We start from the raw sequence: 17,146 nt of genomic DNA on the forward strand, positions 1-17,146 counted from the left end.
CAAGCTTTAACTCCGGTCACCGTGGACCCAAGGTCTCGGCCTCTGCCTACTGTGAAGGGGGTCTTTCTGTTTGGTGTTGAGAAAAGGCATTTGTCCCTTGTATGGGCATAAGACTTTCTAGATCGCAAAGGCCAGCCTCATGTGACGTCTGAGAAACAGGAGACACGCACCCGCATCCCCCCAGGCGACGGGGCAAGTGAAGGGCAGGCTGGGCCTCGAGTGATGGTGAGAGTAAACCACATTCGTGTGGCGCATCGCAGGTGACAGGCCTGTCCCCGCGCCCCCTGGTGCACAGGACAGAGGTTCCCGTCCTGGTGTGTCAACCTGAAGCCAGGGCATTCGAATGGCCCCACTGTTCCTCAGCCGGCTAGGATGGGGGCCTGAGACCGCCTGGGCCTTTCACCTCCAGGCTCGATGGTCCTTTCCTCAGCTCCCCTGAAGGAAACTTCTTTCAGGGTTTCGATGACGTGCTCCCTCCCTTCATCCCTTACATTTCATAGTCAGAAACCCGGAAAAGAACATGCTAGCGTATTTATTTTCCAGTCACCGGGGCCACCGGAGGGGAAGGTAAGGGACTGGTCAGCGAAGCAGCTCCTCCGAGCGTGGGGCTGGCAGTGCCGTGTTCCTGGCCAGCCGTTCGGGCCCAGGACGCTGCAGAGACGCGGCATGGAGGCGCACGTTGGTGTCCTTCCCGTTCCGCACGTTCTTTGCGCTCGATGAACTCAGGAGAGATGAACTCAGGAGACGGGCCCCACCCCACCCCACCCACCCGCGCACCGTGAGCTGCTGATGCGCCTCCGGGGACACTCTCGCTGTGCCTTGTCCCAGCTGGGATGCAGGCGGGAGGCCAGTGCCCAGCGGATGGCAAAACTCATACCAAACAGAGGGCGTACCTGTCTCCGTAACTTTATACTGATTACATGCCGAAGGGATGACATCTTCCGTATGTTCAGTAAGATACGTTATTAATTTTACCTGCTGCTTTTTATGTTTTAAAATGTGGCTACTGGAAAATTTCACATCACACTTGTGGCTCTCTTTCTACTTTGGTGGGACAGTGCTGGTCTTGAGGCAGTGCTCCCTTCCCTCAGTGGTTCTGAGAGGCCAGCACGTCTTTATTCGTTCAGCACATCTCTACAGACGCCTAAATGGAGCTGCTACCTGGGGGAGGCTTCCGGATCCGTTAAAGAGACTTCTGACTACGCCCTTCAGTCTCTCCGTTTATTCCTCTGCTGTGGGGAAGTCTCCTTTTATGAATGAAGACTAAGCTTGCTTTTGTATTTAGATCATCCCAAAACAAAAGGCTTGTTACCCAAATTGCAGGGACGGAAAAGCAAATTCCCCGTTGCCCTTGTGTAAAAACAGTTTGCAGAGGACTGTGACGTGAGGCAGACACTCATTTCTGCTTTGAAGGGGTAGTGGCATGAATTTCCACCCAGTAGCATCGTCCCTGGGGACTGGGCACTGGGCCTGGCAGTGCAGCAGAGGGTTCTCCCTTTGCCCCGGCTTGTGAAGGTGGCTTTTCAGAGCTGGCAGGAGAGGATGGGTGCTCTACAAGCTGCTGGGCCACCGGAAGAAAGAACGCACTGTCTCTGCTTCAGTCTTTACACATCCTCGTGGTTCAAAGACACGGACAAAGGGAGGAACCATAAATATACTAGGAGAAAAATGATTTTATTTTTAAAAATGATTGTAGAAAAAAGATTTTTAAAGCATGATGTTAGCTTGAGATGCCATAATGGAAAAGGTGAATAAATTTGCCCATCCAAGAAAAATGTATATATGACAAACATATCAAGTTAAAAAACAAATTGGAACAATGTTTCTAACTTAATGGAGATATATACACATTCATATACATACATGCATACATAGTATATTAAAGAATGATTTTTGTACTTTGTAGAGAGCACTTATAAATCTATAAGAAAAATACAACTCAGTCGAAAAATGGATGAAGTGTGGGAATAAGGAAATCCTAGGAAAAGAAAAAAGACGCTTAATCTCATTAATAGAGAAATACAAATTAAAAGAAAATACAAATTGCCTCTTCAACAGATAGAGTTCTTTAAAAATGGTTGATAACACCTAGAGATTTTAAAAAATGATTGATAACGTGTAATACCGTAACTGATAGAGGTAACACCTAATACTGTAACTGATAGAGATTTTTTTAAATGATTGAGAACACCTAATACTGTAACTGGTAGAGATTTTTTAAAATGGTAACACCTAACACTGTGAACAATGTGGGGAACAGGGACTTTTATTCGCTCTCAGAGATGATGAAAACGACACATTTTTGGAGTGCAATTAGGCACTATCCTTCCAAATATGCTTTAGGCTACACTTGGACCTGACAGCTTCCCTTTTGGGAGTCTGCCTTGCAGATATGGTTGTTCGGGCAGGGTGCACAAGAGGGGGATGCAGCGGGTACCATGCGACCAACCTGCTCTGTTCGCAGGAAGGGCTTTTCATGAGATGCTGTGAGAGGAGAGAATGTATGTGCTGCTTGGCTGCATTTGTGTTAAAATTAAACAAGCCGGTGCTTAGTGAACAACATCTACATAGAAAGTACATGGAAGGGTATGTTCCAAACTGTCGAGTGTGAGGGAACTGGGAAACAGGTCGGCGGGGGAGACAGAGGCAGAACCTGGCTGAGGCCCGTCACTTTTTACTCACCGTAAATCTACACTATTTCCTGTTCAAAGTAATGATCATGTATTACTTTTGTAATATATATTTTAAAGTCTTTATTTGCCTTTTATTGAAAAACCATCATGTTGAGGAACAAGCACCCTGGTGGGTTATGAATTAGAAAAGGTCCCTCTGCACAGACCTGCTATGTGTAGCCTCTGATGCTCAGAACCTAGAGGCCGATTCCTCTGCAAAGCTTTATATAAAACCGTGACTATTCGACTTAGCTCTCATTAAATTTTTTTGCTCTCTTTTAGAAAAATTTAAGTACTGTATTTTATTTATTTATTTTTTTGCGGTACACGGGCCTCTCACTGTTGTGGCCTCTCCCGTTGCGGAGCACAGGCTCAGCGGCCATGGCTCACGGGCCCAGCCGCTCCGCGGCATGTGGGATCTTCCTGGACCGGGGCTCGAACCCGCGTCCCCTGCATCAGCAGGCGGACTCTTAACCACTGCGCCACCAGGGAAGCCCTAAGTACTGTATTTTAAAAAGACTGTATTCTCTTTAGCAAAGAGGCCAGCTGCACACAGAAAATATCTTGATGTTTCTTAAATTGCCTTGTTATGACTGTTGTTATTACTATTATTATGTCAGTATTTCCTTCCTCGTGTTTATTTATGCTTCCAAAAGTTCTCAAAGACTAATTCCTTCTAAATTTCAGGGTGTCCCAAAAAGGGACATTTGCAATTTTAAGGTCAGCACATCCTGCGGCTCCCTGCTTTGTGCCCCAGCTACTGAATTACCTGGTGCCCACCCTGAATCTTACCAGCTAGTTCTCACCCAGGGCTGGGAGGAAGGTGTTTTAGGGCACAGATTTGTTTTGTGGGTGGACAGTGAACTTAGGTGTTGTGGCTAGAGAAGGTCGTGGAAAGAAAGCCACACTGTAGCTCGTACAGAGTTCCTCGAAATTCCGTGAAAAGCCGTCGGGTCCTTGCTTTCCCGTCGAGGTGAGCTCACCCTGGAAGGAGGCATGCCCAGACCCCTGAGCTCTGGCATCGCAGTCCTGCTCTTCCGTCTCACTGGGTGATGGGTTTGGGGTGAGGGCAATGAAGGGACTGGTCTGTCTGCTCCAATTTCAGACCCTCGTCCCCAGCCTGTGCAGGAACAAGGACCCTCGCCCCACACAGTCTGCCGCTCTGTCCCGAGGTCTGGGCCACTCCTGCCATGAAAACAGAGCCATGGCCTTGCTTCCTGGGGCATATGATTCTCTTGGGACCAAGGCAGCATTGTGAACACGGGGTCTCCGGGCCAAATGCCGCCCCTTCCCAGCAGCCCACCCTTAGTCCCTAACACCCGCTGGAGTCCTGATTCCCCTCCCCCTGCCCCTGGCACTCGGGCATCGCCCAGCATTACTGGGGCGTTACTGCCTGCGAGTCTTGAAAGTTTTTACGTGGATAGAATCTCTGCAGTCTGAAGGAGGGGTAGGCTTGTGATAGAAAAGCTGTCAGGCCACGTGACGGCGGGTCCCCAGGAACCCTCTGAGTCGGTTTTCACCTGGAAGCACTGGCTTCAGAGCTCAGTCACCAACTTCCTGAGCCACGGGTGCCAGAGCAAGTTCACATCTTTCAGTATCGCGACAGGATTTCCATCCTTCTGGGAGGACGTCCTCGTCCACGGTTGGGGAGGCACAGTTCTAAACCAGTTAGGTGCGAAAAGAGCATTTGATGAAAGAGGCATGTGCGAAGTGCTGGGATGGGAAAATCCCCACCATCCTTACTGTTTCCCCAGTTCTCTTCGAGGAGCTTATTGTTTTTCATCTTCATGGTTGTTAAGAGGTTAAACTGTGCCTGATGTTTCCTGTGACCGTACTGTCTGGGTAAGTACATATGCGGCTGCTTGTCATGCAAGCTTTCTAGAAATGTTGCATTTGACCTCAGGGAACAGAAACACCCTGTGTTCTTTCTTGCTGGCGTTCCCAACGCCGTGGGCAGCGTTTGACAAACCGTCGGGCCCCAACATTACACTCAGACAACTTTTCAAACAGGCCAGGTTCACTTGGCAGCAGGACTTGGATTTCAGGTCTCAACGTGTTATGATTCAAAATTTAAGCTCAGGAAAATCGCGGGCACGTGATTTTCAAAAGTAAAAGTCATCAGGAGTTTCTGCCGACACTTCTGTGAGGGCCCGCACAGGACAGGGAGGTAGGGGGCGGTGATTCCCGTGGAAGTGTGCCAGGTTCATGGTGGCGGTCCTGCCCGCAGTCACCGCCGGCAGCAGAGCCCAGCTGTTACCAAGCAGTAGAGGCTGCCCTGAGACCACACACCCTGCTCCCCACTGTTCCCTGCATTTCCTCAGGGGCCGAAATAAATCTTCATTTGTTAACTGGCAACGTTTAACATTAGACACTCTGAAGATTCTTGGGGGAGAAAAATGTTCTTAGTCTTGCTGGTGTTGCACTGGAATTGTTTGTCCTCGGCTTAGCATCTCTCTGTGATGTACGTACAGTGCAGTCCTCGTATCGAGAGAAAAGACATCTCACGTGGGAGGAAAGGTGTACTTGCACCCGCAGACTTTAAAGTGATGATGCTCAGCTTTAGATACAAGGGTGTCGAGAATCCCTGTCATCTGACCTTCTCGTGTCCTCTGCTGGTTTGCAGTTTAACTCGGCCGCCAAGCAGCTGATCGAGTGGGACCAGCCTCCCGCGGGGGGCGTTGGCGCTGCGGAGGGCGCCCCGGCCGCTGCCCCGAGCAGCGCGGCCCCCAGGCAGCCCGAAGCCAAGAAGAACACGAAGAAGCGGCACTCGTTCACCTCCCTGACCACGGCCGGCAGGGCGTCGCAGGCCACCCAGCAGCGCCACTCCGTGGAGATCAGCCCCCCGGTCCTTATCAGCTCCAGCAACCCCACGGCCGCCGCGCGCATCGGAGAGCTGGCCGGGCTCTCGTGCAGCGCCCCCTCCCAGGTACCTGCACTGCCCCGCCCCGGGGCCACCGTGGTGTCAGCCTTCGGGGGACAGCAGCTCTCCCAGGGCAAAGCCCTCTGCATTTGTGGGTGGAAATGGCGGGGTGGAGGGGGGGACCAGCCTGGACATCCCCAGGTCGGCTCAGTCACCTCCAAAGGGCAGAGCGGCAATTACAAGATGACTCCAGTCACGCTGAGTGCTTTCCCCACCAGGTCCCCATTCAGCGGGACGGAGCCTTCTCGCCCCCTGAAACCTCATCTCCACCCAAACTGGAGGTCCCGTGGTCACAGTGTGGGGTGTGCAGCTGCCTGCGTCTGTGTCACTCACCGTGGTGTCTAGGCTTCCAGTCAGGGTTACAGGGAGAGGACGGGAAGAGACATTTAGTTTAAACTAGAAATTGGCCTAGCGTTTTTTTGTTTTTTGTTTTTTTTTGCGGTACGCGGGCCTCTCACTGTTGTGGCCTCTTCCCTTGCGGAGCACAGGCTCCGGACGCGCAGGCTCAGCGGCCATGGCTCACGGGCCCAGCCGCTCCGCGGCATGTGGGATCTTCCCGGACCGGGGCACGAAGCCGTGTCCCCTGCATCGGCAGGCGGACTCTCAACCACTGCGCCACCAGGGAAGCCCCCTATTTTTTTTAACTCGTTAGTCCATCAAGACTTTGCATGGCCTTAAGACATAGCTACATGTTATTCTTGTGTTAATAAAAATACACACGATGATTGGGAACGTTGGTAATTCATCTGGCAAACAGGTCTCGAGTGCCTTCTTACAGATGCTCTGGGCGCCGTGCATGCACCGTGGACCCAGGATGGAGAAGACATAGGCTTCTGTGCGTCAGACCCTAGTTGTGGGCAGACTGAGCCCCGGGCCGAGGGGCCACCCAGGTCACAGGCAGCTACAGTTACCCAGGCAGAGGACAGCTGTGTCCTCTACCACCAGAGGCCAGAGAGCCGGGTCCTGAGCAGCCTGCCGCAGCGGGAGACACTGCTTTCAAGTCTTGTGTTTCATCTTAAAATTCATGCAGGTTTTATATACATTCCACTGTGCTTTGTAAAAACAAACATATACTACACAGGTTGACGCATGCCTGTTTTGGACCACGGGATAAAAATGTGCAGTGCAGCGTGTGGCCTTCCTTAGCAAGGTTAGCGCAATGCCACCTGACCCCGTCCTGCAGGTCCACACGATCTCGTAGTTTCTGAATGGGATTGTGGCTCAGCAGCGTTTTTTTAGGTCGTGTGGCCGTGGCACGTGACCCTGCAGGGGGAGTAGGACACCGACACGCAGACAGAGATACACACATGGACACACACACACACGGAAGAGGGCAGAGGGCTTTGTGTGTTCACTGCTGTTCCCAAGCGTCAGGCAGACAGTAAGCAACATAAACACGTGTTGAGTGAGTGAGTCAGTTGGACAGTGTATAGAGGAGAACCAGGAAGGGGTCAAGCCTGTGGAAATAGACCCGTTCCAGGTCTGAGCAAGGAGTACGAGGGGGGTGACCCCTGGAGGGGTCAGAGCTGCAGGTCCTTCTCTGAGGGAGGCTCTGACGGAGGGGCTGGTGACAAGGGCTCTTCCCTATGGAAAATCGGGTCGCGGGACTGTTTTTCATTTTGTGACCTTAGCAGCATTCACAGTGACGTTTTCTTGAAATAAAAGGTGAGCCTCTGCTGGGACTCGGGGCGGCTCAGCAGGGCACAGACTTGGAGGTGTGGACAGCCGTCTGTGGCCGTGGAGAAGGTGGAGGGGAAGGCGGGTCACCCAGCGTCTGTCCGAGAGACCCCGGTGTCGGGCATGGCGCTGGGCGTGGGCACGGGAGGGCGGGGCTGTTTGTGTCTTGGGTGCAGTAACTGGGGAAACGGGCTCTCCTCTCTGTTTCCATGAAGACGGCCTCCCCGTGTTCTAACAGGTTCTGTTCTCAGTGCTAACATGTTGCCTCAGGGAGAAGTTATTTCTAGAAGAGATGGGAGAGGTTTGCAGCGCTGCCTGGGTTCTCCAGCCTCGGCTACGGCACGCACGCCCGGCCCCAGGTCCTGGGCCCATCACCGGGCACTGTGGGCCACAGTGAAGCAGGACCAGCCCAGCCCAACCCAGGACGGACCTGTTGTAGACGTGACGGGCCCTAGGCTGGATGTGTCTCCTGCTTTGGGCCTCGTGTCCTTCTTGCTTTTGCTTCACGCGGTTTGGTTGCTTTGATGAGAAAACCCAAAGCACGGGGCCTGCAGCAGTGAACATTCATCCTCTCGCACCTGAACGAAAGCCGCGTGGAGGGGGTCAGGCCACTGTGATGTCGCCTCCGGGTCAGCTCCCCTGTCCGGGCTCGTCCTCGTGTTTCCGGATGGCACTTAGAGATCACGCTGTCACGTCGAAATCCTGCAGGACAGAAGGGAGCAGACAGCTTGCTTGTTATCGTATCGGTGACTCTGGCACCGTCAAATGCGTGAATTGGAAGGTGGTTTGTAGGCTGTGCTGTCAGGCAGGTCCCCAGCACAGGTGTGCACAGATGTCTGTGATGGGCGTCTGTGAAGCACGTGGTGTCACAAGCAGGTAGGCGTCTGTCTGCTCTTCCGGCCGCGCCCTCAATGTTTGTGCCCTCTGCTAGCTGCAGGAGTGATTCGTGATGTTCAGTGCTTTGTAGCATTTTTGTGTTGCCAGCAGCTTCAGGGGAAGCAAGAAGGTCCACCCACTCCTTCCTCTTTGCTTTCCCCGCTCTCCACGTAGCCCTTTCCCGGGGAGGAAGCCAAGCCAGTGTGCAGCCCCACGGGAAGGAGTGAGCACAGTGGAAAGCCAGGCTGCCCTCCCTGCTCAGGGCATTCGTTCTGGAGACCTGCCCCGCTCGGCCTGGTCACTCCTGCCGCTTGCTTCTGCCTTTAGTCATCCTTTGGTGACTCTGTCTCTTCCTTTACCTGCGTGGAACTGGGGCCTGCAGGGTCCTCCACGTCCAGGGCCGTGCGGGCAGAGACCCCAGGCGGCCTGTGGTCTACCCCACGCCCTCACAACATGACTGTCCAAGTTCACGGACTCATTCGAGCTCATCACCCTGCCTCCCGGTCTGGGGCTCTTGGCGAGACGTCAGACACTAGTGAGGACTTCCTCCGCGGCTTGTAGGGTCAGGCCCTGGAAGCTGAGTTTTGGCAAGTTTTTCCCACCCCAAAGGTTCCTAGGTAACAGCGTGCACTTTGAACGGAGCCTCATTTATCTTCGAAGAAAGACTCGTGTTTCCTGTGATGCCAACTTGCATCAGAGTACGTACTTGTCCTCAGAGTACATACACAAACGCATTTCTTGAATAGGATAGCTAGAGGCCGCTAGGTTTTATCCTAGGATGAAAAATCCATGTGCATCTCATTAGAAATTGAATGGAAATAGACTTTGGTTCACAGGAGAGACCGAACCTGAGGTTTGGCGGGGAGCCTTTGTGGAGGTGCCCCTTGGCTCTGCCTAGGTTCAGTCAGTGTATGAGCTGCCAGGTACAGGTGTAGCTTTACAAGAATGTGGATTCCGCGTAGCTCAGACTTGACCTGTGAAAATCAGCTGTGTGCTAGCATGCTGGTTTTCCTTGCCTGGGAGGGAATGAAAGTCCTTCAGGCCGTCTGGGAACTGATCTCTAAGCCTCTCTTTGTCTTGATAATCTTTTTCCTAATTATTGGGATTGAGGAAACTAGGTTTGGGGTTAAGTTTTTGTTACAAAAAGCCCAGCAATTTTGGTGGAACATTGTTTCCTGGGGAGACGAGGTAGCAGCCAGCCACATTCCTTTAATAGTGGAGGAAAGACTTCCCGTTTGTGCAGGAACCCACGCCCGCGGTCTGTAGTCACACCCAGGGTGCAGCGGGAGCGAAATTGGTCAGGTAGCCGAACACCTGCGATGAAATGACCTGAGTAACTAATCAATTAATCTTGGGTAGTGTTATGGCTAACACACCCATTCTTTTTTTTTCTTTAAAGACATTTTTTATTTTTTGATGTGGACCTTCTTTTTTTTTGCCTTTATTGAATTTGTTACAGTATTGCTTCTGCTTTTTATGTTTTTGGTTTTTTGGACCCGAGGCTCGTGAGATCCTAGCTCCCTGGCCAGGGATCGAACCTGCACCCCCTGCATTGGAAGGCAAAGTCTTCACCACTGGACCACCGGGGAAGTCCCGATAAGACACCTTTGAAAACAGCTAGTTTGGCCTGACCCTGTTCCCTGAAAGGTTTTAGTTGCCTGCGATCGGCGGTCCGGGCAGCTGCATTTTAATTACGCATTCCCCACGGGAGATGATCCTGAAGGTGGCACGATCCCTTAAGCATGTCGTGTAGATTTCACGAGTCGGTGGACTGGTGAGCATTCAGGACCACCCACCGGAACAGGATCCTTGGGCAGGTGTTAACGGGCTAGTTGCAGGCCAGGCAGGTCCCGGCAGCACTCGTGGGAGGCAGCGGCTGTCGGGAAGGCCAGCAGCCGTGGATCCTGTATGTGAAACGTTGTCGTGACCAGTGTTTGTCAAGTGGCTCCCTGGCATCTCACACACATTAGGGCCTCAGTACGTTTGGGCTGGATAACCTGAAGGGGATTCTGCCTTCCCCCAGTGACGGGAGCTGTGCGGGTCTTGAATGTTGAGCTGTGACTCGGTGCCCGGGGCTTCGCTGGTCTCATCTGTTGCGCGTGCGTCCTCTTTTATTCACTCTGTTTTCTTTGGCAGGTCCACATAAGTACCACCGGGTTGATTGTGACCCCGCCCCCGAGCAGCCCGGTGACCACCGGCCCCTCGTGCACGGTCCCGCCAGAGGCCCCCTACCCGGCCGCCCTTTCGGTGAGTGTGCACCACCGCCTCCCGCCGGACCCCCGTGCCTGCCGCTTACAGGTGCACAGCCCTGTGGGCTGGCTGCCGCCCTCCTGACACCGCAGCTCACCATGATGCTTGGTGAGGGTGGGGTCTCCATCTCTCATCCTCTCTCTATTCATTTTAGCAAAAAATCACAGTCTCAGGCCGATAGCCAGCACTTTATTTTAATGGCAAGGGTCGGTGGCCTGAGGCTACAGGAAGAGCTCCGGGGAGAACTTTGAATTTTCATTAAAGGTCAGCCTGATTTTCTGAAGGCTTAACCTTTGCTTCTTTTGGGTTTCTAGACCAGGCGTATTTATCGAAGTACTGAGGGAGCTGGGATCCTAGAGGCCGTATGGTTTGCCTCGGGTCACGCGACGGGCGGATTCCTGTCTCCGATTACAGTTCCCCTTTTGGGTTCCTGGTCTTCTGTTGGTCTGTGTGACTGGCCTCCCTGGAGGTTATCAGATGTGTGATTCTCCAGAAAGCCCCGCAGCCTGCAGACAGTCTGAACAAAACCGCTGAGTGCTTTCAGACAGCCTAACGGGGAAATGAACAGGAAGAGTGAGGGCAGTCGAGGGAAGCTGATACGAAGAAGAACTCTGTGGGGAGAAAACTGAAAAGGAAGAAACAAGAAATTCAACCTCGGGAAGCAGCGGCACAATGGCTTAAATCCATGTTTCCTAAACCTGCAGGGGAACTGCTAGGAACCAGCCTCTCTCGTCCGAGCCGCTGCCTCGCTACACTTTCAGACTGTTTCTTCCAGTGCTGAGTTGAATGAGGATAGAAAAGATCACTAAATCCTTCTCCCCAGTGGACCCCAGCCCTTAGCTTGCTTTACAGAATCTCTCCCAGTTGTGATGCTCTCAGAGGAAACAGTGTGGTCGGTGATGGGGGTCCAGCCCAGCCTCTCCTTTGTGATACGGCAGTGAGGTCACTCAGCCTCTCTGAGCCTCTGGCCCTCGCGTATAACGCGAGAGTCGTGTCTGCTTCGGGGAGGCGGCACTGCCTGGAACTCAGGGAGGTGACCGTGAGAGAGCATCCGCCTCTGCTGAGGGCCACGGCGGGTGCAGCGTGCTCGCTGGTTTCCTCAGAGCCCCGGGGTCGGTCTGGCTCATTGCTGGGGTTTTCTCCACTGTCTGTACCAGGAACAGGGAGGCTTCTCCGCGCTGGTTTGTTTTCAGGCTGTGGACTTTATATATGTTGCCAATTCTGTTTCTCTCTCCTCAGCTGCTTAGAGACAGATGTGCACCTCCCCTCACCCCCCAGCAAGGACCTCACTGCACGTTAGTCAGGTTGTTGCCTCCATCTGGTCCTGTCCCCCTCATTGACCTTTTGCCTCGTTTTCTTACGTTATATTTATCTTGTCTTGATGCATTTTATGAATAACTGAAAGCCGACTTTGAAATAAGGTGGGATGTATAGTACCTAGCTTGATGTAGACTTTTGAAAGCTTTTCATAGAGTTAAGCATGTTCCTGAATTTAAATGGACGTTAATAAGTTCCAGTTAGAGTTAAAGTTTTTTGTTAATATTTCTGGAACAATGACAGCTTCCTTGATAGTACAGCTGTTTGGGGTGGGAGAAGTTGCATTGATTCCTTTAGGGAGAGGGTGAAAGTCAGGTAATTTTTATGAAAAGGTGGTTCCCCTGAGGTTCTCTTGGCCCTGGGTGTTTTGAGCAGAGCTGAGTTGCCCAATCTTCGTGCCCTCTCATCTCCAGAGAAGACCCTTTCCTCCCTTCCCTCCCTCCCTCTCTTCTCCTTCCCACCCCAGGACATTCACAACCTGTTGGAATTTCCATCTCCAGATGACTACTTCACGTGGAAAAATTCTGATTTCATTTCTTAAGGGAAAAGAGACTGACTTTTCTATCTTAGAAAAATTAATTAGTGGAAAAGACGAAGCGCTGTCTGAGTTTCAGCCCTTGTGGGCCAACAATTTTACGATACAGTAAATTACCAGTTGATCTTAGCTGGGCGCGCTCTAGGGCGTATAGATGCGACAGGTCACGAGAGAGCATGAACACACAGAAACTAATTTACATTCAGCCATTTTATCGCAGGATTATACAAGAGAGCCTGCATGTCCAGCAAGAGGACGGTTTATTAATGCTGCGTCTATGCCAATTCCATTTAATGGAAAACTAATTATAAGCAGATCTGTTGCCTGTCACCCCGGGAGATGTCTAGATCTCAGAGTCCCTGGTCGGCTGGCAGGAATGCTTTGGATTTACTATGTCAGGTTTAAGTGGAAAAATCTCGGTAACATGTACCCTCTGTGTCTTCCATCAACCTGGCAAGTATCCTGTTTAAAATGTGAAACCTTTCCCAAGACTTTGAGTGCGATCACAGCAAGCGTAGGCGGCATGGTGGGAAGGAAACCCACATTTTATTTATTTATTTATTTATTTATTTTATTATTTATTTATTTATTTATTTTTATTTTTTATTTTTTTTTTGCGGTACGCGGGGCCTCTCACTGTTGTGGCCTCTCCCGTTGCGGAGCACAGGCTCCGGACGCGCAGGCTCGGTGGCCATGGCTCACAGGCCCAGCCGCTCCGTGGCATGTGGGATCTTCCCAGACCGGGGCACGAACCCGTGTCCCCTGCATCGGCAGGCGGACTCTCAACCACTGCGCCACCAGGGAAGCCCCCTATTTATTTATTTTAATTATTTATTTATTTGTGTTGGCTGCACCGGGTCTTCGTTGCGGCGTGCATGCAGGATCTAGTTCCCCGACTAGGTATCAAACCCGGGCCCCCTGCATCGGAAGCGTGGAGTCTTACCCACTGGACCACCAGGGAAGTCTCCCGGTGTGGATTTTCGGTGATAAGCACCTCTGCTGGACTAGGACGTGAACATTATTTCCAGCACCTTTTTCATAAGTTGAGACTTTTTAATCTTTTATTCAGAGTGGAATTATGAGCATATTGTCCTGTACCTCTCACAAGTAACAGTTAAAATGTTAACTATCTAATAATAGAAGCAAAACTGATATTACATCTATCGCATTCAGACATCAGACTGTTCATGGCACGGAGGGTTTTTTCCCAGCTAATCCTGTGAGGGGAGGTGGATGAAGAGCTTGCTCTCGTGTCCTGTGCACAGTGTGAACTTGTGAAACAAGTGATGGCTGATCCCTGACCCTCTGGACCAGCTGAGAGGTGTTTAGCTACAAGATGTCACAAGGTAGCCAGGTCAGAAAAGGCCAGATACAGTCCATGGCCAAGTTGAAATCAGATTGCACCCAACAGTGTGTAACCATAACGAAAACAAGTGTGTGCGTGTGTGTGTGTGTGTGTGTGTGTACACTTAGAGAAACAGAATTAAATGATGTCATGTTCTCAGGATAGCCAAGACGTACTGAGTCCATTGTCGCCCGTGGTGGGAGGGTCCGGAGGGTCAGGGCAGGATTCTGCACGTAGGGCCGAGACCGCCCAGCTTGGCAGCGTGAGAAGCAGAAGTTAAGCGTTTGGAATCGGCAGCAGTTCTGACGACCAGAAGGGGGACAGGATGTGGACAGAACCTCTATAGCGACCACAGAGAAGGACCCTGGCGTCGCAGGAACCAAGGCCCTTGATCCATATGAGACTGCCCTGAGGGCGGCAGGCGCACGGGACGCTTTCTCGTTCGCGAAGCCCTCGCTGAGGGTCTGTTACCTCCCGTGGACAGAGCTGGGTGATGGGGACACGAGGACAGCGAGACGGTGTCTGACTCTGCAGCCTCCATCCTGAGCCTCCGCTGTGCCCGGGGCGCCGCCAGGGCCGCTTCCCGGACCTGCTGCTGCATTTCTGCAAAGTCGGTGAACGGTGTGGGTGTGTCTCCTCACATGTCAAAGGCAATTGGTGAGAGAAAGTCCATTCCCAGAGAGGTTTTTTTAATCTACCAAATTCTTAATTACATCTCCCCTTCCGACATCATCTTCCAAGCATCTGTCTCTGGCATTTTTAAATATACTCTAATTTTTTTTCTTTTCTTCATAGCTGTGCCCACGAGTGACTGACTGAGTTCCTGGGAGTGTCCAGATGAGATGAAAAACTCACTTTTCCACCTTCTTAATCTTACTGAATTCTGACACCTGAGTGTTCCTTTTGAATCGCTGGTTATAAGTGCTTCCATTTTTCTGTTTCCCACTCATTGTAACACTCAGGTGTCTGCACGCGTGTGGCCGTGTGCAGGCGGTGATGCTGTGGGAGTTGGTGGCACTGCTGCCCCGAGAAGGGATGACCAGCCGCCCCTCCTGCTGTCCCCTGGGTGGCCAAGCACCTGCGTGAGTTCACGACACAGGAAGACCCTGGAGAGAGGTTGAAAGTGGGTTCATTGGAATTGGATGTTCAGGAAGAAAGGATGACGGGATTGGGGGATATTAAATGGTCTTTGCTCAGAGGATCAGAAATGCCCATAGTCTGTGCCACCGGCCACTTTTCTACCCTGGAGAAGAGGGAGGGGCACACGTGAGGGCAGACACACGTGAAGGACGGTCGGAAAGAACATGGACCTTTTACCGTCAGAACCTCAGGCTCCATCCAGGCAAAGCGCTTTCCTGGTCAGCGGCCTGCAGCCCTCGCCCAGGGTGAGGACCTCGTGGAGCTCGGCCCCCAGGCACCTCGGGGCTGGGTGTAGGGAGGGGAGAGAGGAGGGGGCCACAGTCTGGCCTTGAACTCTCTCCGTCCACTAGCAGATGTGGCCCGTCGGTGGCCTGGAACTGGTCACTCATACAGGACATTTCTTGGAGGGAGCCCGAGGGCGGCCCTCAAAGGCTGAGCCGGCGCTAGCTAGGATCTACGTTTCTGACCCCAAACCCTAGGCATCCTCCACGGTGTAAAGCTATCTCTTCCGAGAGATCAGTGGGTCGGGGACAGAACCTGGGCAGGGCAGACGTGACCATTTCCCACCACAGACCCTGCCCCCGAGCCCTGGTTTTAAGCAAAGTATTATTCAGAGACTGTCGTTCTGGCCTCAGACCATCGCCCCCTGGAGAGGGTAGGAGAGGGTCTGGATCTGCAGAAGCACAAGCAGAGGCCCGCTTCAGCGACAGCGTGGCCAACGTCTGGTCCCCTGCGTTGGACCCCGGAGGCCCGGCCCCGCTCCCCTGGCCCTCAGCTCCTCCCTGCGGCTCAGCACGGGCGCGCTTCCCAGCCCCGCTGCTTTAGATCAGTGTCTGGTGACGGCAGTGACAAGCGTGGTGTTGGCTTCTGAACGCTGTCGTGACCAGAGGTGTCCTGCGCTCCCAGCAGCCCGCAGGTGCCTTTGCTGCGGCAGGAGGGTGTGTCCTGGCCCCCGGTGCCCAGCCGTGCGGTGACGGGAGGACGCGGTCGCTCCCGCGCGTCCACGTCCCCAGATTCTCTCGGCGTGGGGTCTTCACCAAGCGGCCCATGGGACCTCCTGGCCGGCCCAGTCCTGGACACGCTGGGGCCCTGGCATCTGACCGGCCCCAGGGGGCAGCCACGCTGGGGAGCCTGAGTGTAATCGCTAGTCTTTCTGTGCGCTTATCCCCCCACGAACGCGCACACACACGTGCACATGTCTCCGAAGATACGCAGCCCAGCGATGGGGAGAAGTCTGCCCAGTTTGACCAGCACCACCCGTGAGAGAGCGAGCTGCGTTCTGCCGCAGCACCACTTTTGGGATCTTCGAGACCCTCCTCTCTCGTGCCAGGTCTCAGATGCCTCCTGACTCGCTCTTCGTAAAAGTCACCTACACCAGACATTCCCTTACTGCATTCTTTAACTCTAAGAGGTGATGTGTTCTTACATTCTGTCACCACCAGCGTGGCCTGTGTTTTTATCAGGTCCCTGGATTGTCTTTCCTTTTTTTTTTTCCGTCTCTTTCCGCATAGGGCCAGTTTAGTACAGCCTCTGTGTCACTGACGTGAAGATGCAGCAGACAGTTTTCCTCTCCTCCGTTTGTCAGTGGAATTCTACTCAGAGAGCCGAGTGGGCCCTTGGCTCTGCTCTGAGTGATTCCAGGGGTGGGTGGCCTGGGCTCCTTTTGTCCCCTGTGTCACCTGCCCCCCACGGCTCCACGGCTCTGAGGTGAGGCCTGGGGAGACTGGAGGAGACAACTTGGGGGTGATTTCACGCCCTCCGGCTGCTGTTCTGTTCAGTGTCCTTGCCCAGGACCCGCCTGGGTCACGTGCGCTGAGTCTTCTACCAGGATTATCTCGATTTGTGTCCACTTTGTCTCTGAGACCAACAGCATGAGTGCTCAACCTTTCCTGGTTAAAGGTGGTAAAGGCTGCAGGGCCGTGTGTGCCTCCCCGGAGCTGCCCCCGGGGCGCAGGGCGGCCTGCTCTGTGAGTGTCGCCACGACCCCGCCCGCCCTGGGACTGCAATGCGCTGTTTATCCTGCACTGGGTGTCCTGCCGCGGCTGCAGGGTGGAAAAAGCCTTCTCCGAGGTCGAAAAATTAAATATAATGTGTGAAACGGGTGCAGCATGTGTCTGGAAATTTGATATCCTTTTCTACTCAGTTGCTTTTGTTTCTGGAACTGTGTACATTAATAGGCAGATGGAGGACACGTTGATGAGATTAAATTTTTTTCCAAAAAAATAGAAACAAATTGCTGTTCCCTATGTTTAGAAACCGTGGGTTTTTCTTCTTTTAAGCTGATGTGGAGACGCCACGCACACCTCCCAAGGGGCAGCCTTCAGCCTCCTTATTTCTCCTTTGATTCGGTGTTTACGTGGAACGGTTCAAAGATTTGGGGAGGGCAGGCGAGGTAGGGGTTTGGGCAGGTCTTT

General features: G+C 52.8%; 1 protein-coding gene across 4 annotated transcripts in view; it reads left to right on the plus strand.

Annotated features, from left to right (window-relative positions):
• SH3RF1 (SH3 domain containing ring finger 1) overlaps positions 1 to 17,146 on the plus strand; it is a 160,396-nt gene that overhangs the window by 117,357 nt on the left and 25,893 nt on the right. For all 4 annotated transcript variants that reach the window (XM_030845234.2, XM_060301372.2, XM_060301373.2 and 1 more), the window contains exons 5-6: positions 5,296 to 5,598; positions 10,282 to 10,392. In XM_030845234.2, coding sequence (XP_030701094.1) covers positions 5,296 to 5,598; positions 10,282 to 10,392 — 414 coding nt within the window. The remainder of the gene's footprint in view (positions 1 to 5,295; positions 5,599 to 10,281; positions 10,393 to 17,146) is intronic.

This window comes from Globicephala melas, chromosome 6, assembly GCF_963455315.2.
Source record: "Globicephala melas chromosome 6, mGloMel1.2, whole genome shotgun sequence".
Taxonomy (NCBI): Eukaryota; Metazoa; Chordata; class Mammalia; order Artiodactyla; family Delphinidae; genus Globicephala; species Globicephala melas.